The following is a 9,742-nucleotide window of genomic DNA, read 5'->3' as shown; positions in this document are numbered from 1 at the left end:
ATACACAGCCTGCCTTCCTGTGATCGCTCCGAGACTGCTTCAGAAATTAAATCCACAAGTTGCTGAGTGGCCTTAGAGAAGTCAGTTGCCTTCTCTGAACTTCAGCTTCCTTCTCTACACGGTCGTTTCATTGCCCTAACCTTTCAGGGCTGTGCAAGAATCCAGTTCATTCAGGCCCTTGATCTTCATGGAGCAGCTCCTCTGTGCTCAGCCTTGTACGGGGCCTGCAGGAAACCAGGCCTGCCATGGAAAAGGAAAGCACGCTTGCGGCTTACGCACAGAGCCAGACATGCAGCCAGAAATCCGAAGGGGTCGCAGGGGAGGGGCAGGACAGAGGGAGAGGCTCAGGACAGTGAGGGAGGACCATGGGTTCCGCCTTCCCCTCCCTCCTCCAGCTCCGTCCCCTCCTTTCCACCCTCCCACCACCGCCAGCCCTGTGACCACATACTACCCTGGGGTCATCATATGTGTGCAAGGACAGTCAGACCTTTCTCCCCATGCCTCTGCCCCACAGCTCCGTAACCTGAAGAACAGGTTGTGACAGACGTTCTCGCAGCAACAAGTAAGAAAGAAACTCTGGGGTTTGGGTGGTTACGGAGGGAATTCTCGCCCCACCCCACAGACGGGTCCCAAGTGCCTTTCTCCCTCCCTCCCCACCCCCAGCAGACCCGGTCCCAGAGCCCAGGAGTGTGGAGCTAGCTAGAGCCTCCTGAGCACCCATGGGCTGGCAGGGTGAGCTGGCCAGGTGAGCGGGCGGGGAGCTCAGGAGACTGGAGAGCCCTGCAGGTGCTGAGGGGACGGTCGGGGACTCAGCCAGGAGGGACATCAGACTCACCGCCCTCCCCACCCCCAAGCCCTGAAGCCAGAATCCGTGCTTGGCATGGGCAGGACAACGAGAAGCTAGCCCCCTGCCCAGGTATGCGTCCCAGCCTCTCTCTCTCTGTCCCATCTCTCTTGTCTCTCTCTCTGAATGGCACTTCTTCTCCCTCTGAGTCTGGGTAAATGCATGTCCTGAGTATTTGCTCTTCCCTCTGCTCCTTTATGTGTTTTCCTCCTCTGTGTCCCTCTCTATTATCTCTGCCCCTTGTCCTTTGTCTCTCCAAGTTCCGTCTCCCGCCTGCTCTCTATGATTATCAACGTGTATCTCGTCACCTGTGCGTCCCCAACCACCTGACCCTGTTCCATCCTTCCCTCCTGTCTGGCCCCGAGCTCTCCTGGGTCCCCACACATGCGGATCCCACAGAACGTCCTTCAGCATCATCTGGGGGCCTGGGCTCCCAGACTGTAGGTCAGATTCCAGGAATACTCAAAAGCATAATATACTCTCGTATCGGGGGAAAAAAAAAAAAAAGGTGGCAGGGGGTGAGGTGATCATTTGAATTTCAGGAAGTTAAAGTTCTATAAAACCTCTGTGGGCGGAGTCAGGCACGGGCTCACCTTTCTCGCGGGAAGTACCTAAAAGGCAGGTCTGAGTGGGTGGGAACACTTTCATACTTATCAAAAAGAAATGTAGATTTGCCCTTGCTTTTGTTTAAATATCAGGGAGTGTTCCAGGGAACTGCTTGAATGGCCTCCTGTCTCTTATCTGTGGCCTTGGTGGTAGGGCTTTGGAGACCAAGTTTGTTGGGATGGATTCTTAGGATAAAGAAGATTCTGGAGTGGGGAGGGGGCAGGAAGAGTCCTGGGAGCAATTCCTTGTAGTCAGAGCCCCTCCAGCTGGCTGTGGGGGTTCAGAGACTTAGAACAGTTACCACCAGCCCTGCCCTCCCCTCCCCTAGGTTTCTACAGACCCCCTGGGGGTCTTCACAGCCATCTTCACAGTTCTTCACTGGGAACTGCCCAGCACCTGGGCAGGTGACACAGGTGAAAGCTGGGGCCTGGGGCTCACGAAGGCAGGGAACTCCAGTTTCAACTCTCCTCTGGCTCAAAGGGCCCTGGGAGTGAGACCCTGTGGCGATTGGGCAGTGGAGACTTACTCCAGATTCTGGCTGTGACCCTTACAAGCTGAATAACCCTGGGTTTAACCACGGTGAGTCTTGGCTTACCTACCTGCGAGGACGAAAGGAGAGAACTGCGTGTATAGCACCTGCGCAAACTCACCCGTAATGTGAGCGTTCTCGTTACTCTTCCCCTTGGCACTTTGGCAGAAATCACTCGAGCTGCTGTTTCCTGATGGTTTTGCTGGAGCCAGCTAGCTCAATGTCTCTCAGCTGGCTGGAGGGACGGAAGGATGGACGGATGGATGGATGGACGGATGGAAGGATGGATGGATGGATGGATGGATGGATGAATAAATCAATCCTCCAAGAGACAGTGGCTGGCAGACTACAACTTCCTCTACCTGCCAATCTCTGCACTCAAAAAAGACATGTTGAATAGAATATAAAATTCTAGGGGCAAAAGTGAAGGAGAGGTGGAGGCAGAGAGTGAACAGAAGACAGATGGTGAGGAACCAATCCGAAAGTCAGAGATACTCATCCCTAATCATCTACCTTATTCGTTTTCACACCCCAAGTGCCAGTTTCCAATTTGATTTCCTTCTCTCCATAGGCTAACGCTGACCCCAAGCTGCTCCTCACCTGGACAAGATGAGAAGATCAGGTAGGGGCCATGTTCCAAGGATTCAAAGTCTCAAGGTCTGATACTGGTTTAGGAATCATTTTTCCTATCAGGAATGCAGCCAGTCCCTGGACTCAGAGGTTGTTTGGCATCCCATGCTCTCAAATGTTCAGACCAGACGAACTCTAGGAGGAAACCCATCCAGGGGTAAGCCTGAAAGAGGGGAAAAGGCAACTTGCTGCCCAGAGGCTGAAGGGCCAGATAAGCTTTGCCATCATGGCCCCTCCAGGCTGGGATCACAGGGACTCTCCCTATTTTGGAGATACCTAACCCTAGAAGGAAGTGAGGGCTCAAGGAGGGCTGTTCTAGAAACTTCATACCACGGGGCTGGGCACAAAGAGCAGCCTTTGCCTTCTCATCCATGTTCTCATGCTATACCCTCTGTACAGAAAGGTAGACTGAGGCACCAAGGAAGAAATGGACACAATTCATTTATATTCCCAAATAGCTGTGAGGAAGTTCAGAGCACAAGTTTTAGAGTCAGCACACTTCCCTTCCCTTCAAACGCCACGTCTGAGCTAACCGACCACCTCCCTCAGCCTGTTTCCTCATCTGCAAAATGGTAATGATCAGTAGCATCCAACTCGTATGTTTACCATGAGGATGAACTGAGATAACTATGTACGTGAAAGCTGTTGGCCCACTGCCTCCAACAAAAGTCTGTATCATGTGAGCTGATGCCCAGGGAGAATTCTGGGTGCCTCCAGGCCACACTGGGGCCCAGAAGATGAGGGACCTCCCACAGCCCTGAGCCGTGCCCCACAGGATCCAGGGGCCTTCTCCTCCAGCCCTACTAGTGAGAGGCTAACACAAGACCCCAGAGCTGAATTCAGGGCCACACGGAGGTCAGGGACGGACCTAGAGAGTGTGGCTTGATGGCAATGGGGCCACCAGAGTCCCTGAGCTAGGAGGTATAGTGGCGCCTGCCTCTGGCCCTCATGGGAGAGTGGGGGAAGGGAGTGAGACTGGGAGCTCTGGGGGTCTGTCCTGGGTGGGGGTTTGCTCCCCACTGGTACAGAAGCAGTCAGGCTGTGAGGCCAAGGAAGCCATGTCAGCAAGGCCAGTGTATGTTGTATAGATAGCATTGTGTGGTTATTTGTGGCAGCTTTCAGGAGGAGTGATGGAAAATGTGAGGGACCAGCCCTAGCCCCAAGCCACCTTGGAGGCTGCCTACTAGAGACAACTATCACATTGCTCCCAGCGAGCTCACGGCTCGGAAGCAAGGCTGTTGAACCATGTCCACCCTATGACTGAGGCATTCCTGCCCAGAGAGGCTGAGCTTCGGCCGGAGGTCACACAGCAGCACTGGCTGTCCAGAGCACTGGCCACAGCCTTCCTGACTCCTGTGGCGGGGCTCCCCGAGCAGGCTGTCTGCTGCAGAACCTGCCTCCTGCTTTGCTGCCACACACTCAGGCCTCATCCCAGGGTGCTGGATAAGAGTGCAGATTCCTAGGCCTCACCCCTCAAGAGTCTGTCTCTGGGTGGCTACGTGGAGCCCAAGAAGGCTCATTTCTAACTTTTTCTCCCAGTAGACTCACTTGGGGAAATGTGGTCACGTCACCTTACAGCACGGTCTCACCATTTGATCACTGCATGGACTCGCACATGGTCCTACCACGCGGTCCCCTGACCTGGTCCAAGGTGTGGGCCTCAGTCTGGTGGGGTCTCATGACATGGTCTCACTGTGGGGATTCGATAAGGACTCAAAAGGAGCCTTGCTATGTGGCCTTGTGATGGGGTTTCACGGCAGGATCTCCTTGCTTTGCAGGTGTGCTCCGACTCCTGGCCCTCATCTTTGCCCTGGTCACCACTTGGATCTTTTTGCGCAGCTACAGCAGCTTAAATATGAAAACTATCCGTCTGCCCCGTTGGCTGGGTGAGTGGGGCTCCCTGCTGGGGCAGGGACTATGGACCAGGACGGGGCCAAGGATAGTCCTCCCTCCATCTGTGGGTGACCCAGGAGACAGCCAGACATGGCAGACTTTGGGCTGCCTTTGGGACTCCAGCCTTTGGCGGAGTGGAGCCTGCCAGGAAGGCTGGAACCCATGGGGAAACAGATAAGTGTTCCAAGACCCTGGCCAAAACATGTGCCTGCATCAAGGGCCATTTTGGAAATGGGATTCCAAGAAAAATGGACAGAGGGAGGAAGAAAAGAAGGAAGGAAGGGAGGAAGCCAAGAGACACAAAACTGAGCATTGAGTGGTATCTAGCCTCGGCTGCTCTCACCTCTTCCTGAAACACTCTTCACACAAATGTCCCTTTTCTCCAACTTCAGGTCTCTGCTCAAATATGACCTCCTCAGAGAGGCCTTCCCCAACAACCCCAGCTGCAGCCATGACACCTCCCTCTACTTTAGCCCCTATGTCAGACTATTTCCTTGAGAGCTTCACCATCATCCATTATTAGGGTGTTTATTTATTTGTCTACTTGGTTGTTTTCGATCGCCATCCCCTAGAATGTAACCTTCTTGAAGGCAAGGATTTTATCTTGTGTACATCTATTTCTCTAGCACTCAGTGCAGGGCAGATGCTCAGTAAACATTTGATGAATGAAAGAAAAATGAATGGATGGATGGATGAATGATGAATGGGTGGACTGATGGAAGGTGGATGGAAGGATGGGTGAATGGATGGGTATGTAGGTGGATGAATGGACAGGTGGATGGATAGATAGTGGATGGACAGATGGATAGATGGATGATGGATAGATGGTTGATGGATGGGTGGATTGGTAGATGGTGGGTGGAGAGATGGATGGATGGATGGATAGATTATGAATGGGTGGACAGATGTATAGATGGATGGATGGATGGTGGGCAGGTGGGTAATGGATGTGTGGGTGGGTGGATGAATGATGAATGGGTGGACAGATGGGTAGATGGATGGTTGGATGGCAGAGGGTGGCTGGCTGGCTGGCTGGGTAGATGGATGGATGAGTAGATGACAGATGGGTGAATGAATGATGTCTGGGTGGATGATGGATGAGTAAGGGATACCAGTTGCTTACATGCATAATCTCATATAATCTACACAAATGGCCCCATGAGGTGATCCATGGTGTGGTTGTGGAGTGGACTCATACATAACCTCACTGTGTGGTTTTATGTGTAATCTAAGAAAGGAGAAGCTCAGGGAGCTTCAGGGAGATGAAGAAAGTTGCCCAAATTTCCCCTATAGAGGTCAGCAGGAATGGGAGCCCAAGCCTCCCAGGTCCAAATCCTTTCAAAGGAAGGAAAGAAAGGAAAGGGATTTATGCGCCTGTATTTGTCCTCCTTGGATTTAGGGAATGACCTCCACTGACATGGTCAATAACCTCTAGCAGCGCAGGCTAGCTCACAGCTTCACAGCAGTGAGAAGCCAGTCACCACACAGAGGAGTCTCTGAGATCCCAGAACCTCGTCCACTTCTGGTCAGGTGTGACTCACACCCACATCAGGATGAATTGTATAAACCCATGTAGGCTACCATGCCCCTAGCCCCAGGGCAATGCTTTTACAGAGATGGAGTTTGCTGTGCGGACAGCCTGGGAAGAGATGGGCCCAGGTCAGTGTAGGAGGCTCTGAGCAGAACTGGAGCTCAGGGGTGTCCTCTAGAGGAGAGAGCCCCAGCTTGAAGTGAGAAAGAGAACAGGGTTTGAAAGTACACCCCAGAACTGAAGTCTGATGAATCAACACCTCCAACCAACATGGAGTGACTATTCTGTGTTAGGTCCCGGGGACCCCAAAATGAGAAACATGTGGCCCCCGCTCATGGTCTGAGTCAGAAAGACAAACAGACTTAATTACAGAATATACAAAATCAAAAGTGATGATCCAGGGTCTCAAGAAATACTTATGGTGACAGGACAGGTAACCAGTGGGAAAGTGGCCATTGAAAACCATGAATGCTCAGCCACTGAAAGGGGTAATATTCATTTTCTTCAGAGGTTCCTAGTTTGGCTACATACACCCCCCCACCTTATTATTTAATGCACTAATAAAGAAGCACATAGATTATTGTAGCACAAATTTATGTTTTAATATTTTATTATATTGATGTATAGTTGGTTTCCATTCTAATCTATTTTATTTTATGCATTTAATAACATGCTCTGTTAGAGTAGGAAGTGCTGTGTGTGTGTGTGTGTGTGTGTGTGTGTGAGTGAAGGGGTGGCAGCGGAAGGTGAGGGAGGGCTCCCTGGACAGGGTGGGACTTCTAGAGTTCACCTCAACAGGAGGTCCTCCCACAGGAGAACGCTTGGTGCGGGCCAATGCCACTCTCCAGCGTCCAGGAGGGGGCGCTCAAAGCATTTTTCTCGCTAACCAGATTGTGTCTTCTCTCTAGCAGATTTGGACTCCAAGAAGGTCGGTGAGTATCACCCCAGCCCTGCCTTTGCCTTAGAGTGAGATTTTCCAGGGCTTCTCCTCCCAGCCCTGCAGGCCCTAGAAAAATCTTGGTGTCAAGAATCTGCCCGGCTCTCTCCTCCCATGGCCCCAAGGTGCCTTCTGAAGCCCCCGGAGCCCTGTGTCAGTAGTGGCCTCCTCTCAGCCATTCAGACTGATGGAGATGGCTCAGCTCTCCCTTCCCTAGCAACCCCACCCTGCAGTCTGGATTGCCTCCCTAGTCATAGCCCCCGGCCCTGCACAGCCACCTCCCCTCTCTGACCCCCCTACTGAGCCAGAGCCCTGAAGATGGGTGATATGCTTATTGTCATTATGCAGCGACCACAGGCGTGGGTCACAGTTCCTGTTCCAGAGTCCCCGGGGCCATATGGGGCACTCCACGTGCCCCTAGAAGCATATAGAAGGGGGTACTGGTTGTCTTTTAGGGTGGAAGTGCCCAGTGTGCCAAGAGAGATGGGGCAGAGTGTTCCAGCCTCTGGGAAGGCTACCCCCTTCCAACGGGATGAGATCAGAGAAGGCATTAGGGAGGAAATGGCAAAGGCCTAGAGGCAGTAATGTGGGGGGCTGCAAGAGAGATCGTAGCTGGAGAGTCAGGCACTGGAAAGTGGGAATGCTGAGGCCTCCAATGTTGGATACTGCAGCCGTCCAAGCAGGGCTTCAACGAAAGACCCCAGCTCCCAAAGTGTGGAGGGGGGAAGGGAGGGACAGTTATAATGATGATGATGATGATAGTACAGTGATGGAGAGCCGACTATGTTCTGTGTTCAGAGCGTTCCAGGCATCTCATGCAATCCTCACCACCTCGGGTAGGCACTCTAATTATACCCATTTTATAGGTGGGCACAATGAAGCTCAGAGAAGTGAAATCTCTTGGCCAAGGTAACACAGATGTACATAGTGGAGCAGGAGTTCAACTCCAGGCTAGCCCAGAGCCCACCCTCTCAAGGCTCCTTTCAGGAGGCAACATCTCCAAGCCCCCCCTTCCCCCACCCTAATGTAACAGTGACAGAAGAGGGTTATAGTTCCAGGAACAGAATTTTGACTGAGAAGGGCATAGGGGCCCCCGTGCACTGTGGGGTTACAGAGAGCAAAGACCATAGGGATCAACACCAACCATTCACCCACACTTGCAACTCCATTGACCTAAGCCTCCTGAGTCCTATTCTAGAGTAGACACAGAGTAGCACAGCATCTCGGTACAAACACACACTCAGGCATCATCTGCTGGGGCATGACAGATGTGGGCACACACGCTGCCTCCCCCCTGCCAGCTCTCCTGGTCGACATTGACAGTTAAGCCCCTAATAGTAGCTCCACTGACAGTTCCGAGAAGAGCTATCCGACAGCCCTGATCTAAACCAACTCCTTCATTTTATAGCTGGCAAAGGTAAAGGGAGAGATTTCTGGCAAGTCACACTGAAGATTATTCAAGAGCAGCCTGCATTTCCTGACTGTTCCTCCCCACCCCCCAGTGCTTTGCTTCATACCCTCAGCAGCAGCACTAGGGGTTCCCAAAGGGCTTGGAGTCTCAGGGTTTGAGGCAGCTGGGGGGCAGCCCCCCAGCCCAAATCCAGAAAGCAAATCCCTGCCTCCCAGTGGCTGAGCCCCCTGGACGTCATCCCCTTCAGCCAGTAGCTGGACCGTAAAGGCTGGATGGTCAGAAAATCAATTCTGGAAAAGCCTGCTTAAGCCAGCTTGTTGACATCAGGTTTATCAGACTTAGCTGCAGTTGATTAGGCTCTGGGCAAACTCTATAGTGGGGTTCAGGGCCTGGAACAATCCCTCCAGCATCAGTAAGAATGTCTGGTCTCGGGAGTTACCTGGCCTTTCCATGAGGGGACAGGCCACCAGAGGTGAGGGCCCAGGGCTCACAGGAGAGTAGGACCCCTCCCCAGTGTCATCCTCAGCCTTCATCCCCACCTTTTGGCAGGTACTAGGCCTCCTGAGAAGGGTCCTCTTCAGAAGGTGGGGGAAGGGGTCTGGTCCCCATGTCTCCAGTTCTCTTTGACCGGAGCCGCCAGCCTAGACACCCACTTTGCCCTTAATAGCCCCTTGTGGGAGTCTTGGCACCTGGCGCTCATTCTGGTGACAGTGTCCTGGTTTGAGTTCTGGTTATACCCATCGGGTGGGGTACTGAGTCTCAGAGCAGGAGGCAGGGCAGAGAGCCCACCATAGGCATTCCACTCAGGCCTCCAAGGCCGCCTGCTTGGCTGGAGTACCTGGGCGTGGGCTTGGCAAGTCTTGCACAGTGAGTTGTGTCCCCCCCAGAGGGACACTTTTCCCTGAGGCACAGAAAGGCTCCCTAGAGGCTGGCAAGATCCTCAGCACCCTGATGGCATCCTTTCTCCCAGCCTGGAGCCCAGCCCTGCCCAACCACCTAGGCGTTCATTCAGTGAATGTTTATTGAGTGCCTACTGTGTGCCAGGCATAGGAGTTCCCGGCACGATTTAACAAGATAATAAATGTAAAGTGCTTGCCACGGTGCTTAGCACACAGCAAGCCCCTGGCGGCTGCCAGCTTGTCTCAGGAAGCCTGGGGGTTCGCTCCAAGCCCGTGCTGCCATAGCTCGGCGGGGCGCGGAGCAGGGGCTGGAGGACACACGCTGCCCGATCATGGCTTTCCCTTTGCAGGTGAACTTTCTCTAATTTCATGTTTACCCAGCCTCCCTAACGGTACTTTCCAAAGTGTCAGGTGGTGGTTTTAAAAAAAAAAAAAAAAAAAAAAAAAAAAAAAAAAAAAAAA

The 9,742-nt window shown here is 52.8% G+C and overlaps 1 protein-coding gene across 3 annotated transcripts in view; it reads left to right on the top strand.

Moving 5' to 3' along the window:
• The first annotated feature begins 459 nt into the window (after window positions 1–459).
• The window catches only part of FAM3D (FAM3 metabolism regulating signaling molecule D), a 27,688-nt gene continuing 18,405 nt past the window's right edge, over window positions 460–9,742 (top strand). Inside the window, exons 1-4 of one of the 3 annotated variants that reach the window (XM_059387856.1) lie at window positions 460–562; window positions 2,551–2,601; window positions 4,388–4,495; window positions 6,945–6,965. In XM_059387856.1, coding sequence (XP_059243839.1) covers window positions 2,589–2,601; window positions 4,388–4,495; window positions 6,945–6,965 — 142 coding nt within the window. In that variant the 5' untranslated portion in view covers window positions 460–562; window positions 2,551–2,588. Of the gene's footprint in view, window positions 563–677; window positions 917–2,550; window positions 2,602–4,387; window positions 4,496–6,941; window positions 6,966–9,742 lie in introns of those variants that run through there. The other 2 variants (XM_059387854.1, XM_059387855.1) reach the window with 2 other exon arrangements.

The sequence above is a fragment of the Mustela nigripes genome, chromosome 2 (assembly GCF_022355385.1).
Source record: "Mustela nigripes isolate SB6536 chromosome 2, MUSNIG.SB6536, whole genome shotgun sequence".
NCBI classification, from domain to species: Eukaryota; Metazoa; Chordata; class Mammalia; order Carnivora; family Mustelidae; genus Mustela; species Mustela nigripes.
The sequence above is the reverse complement of the archived record's forward strand: the minus strand, read 5'-3'. Positions and strand labels throughout refer to the sequence as shown.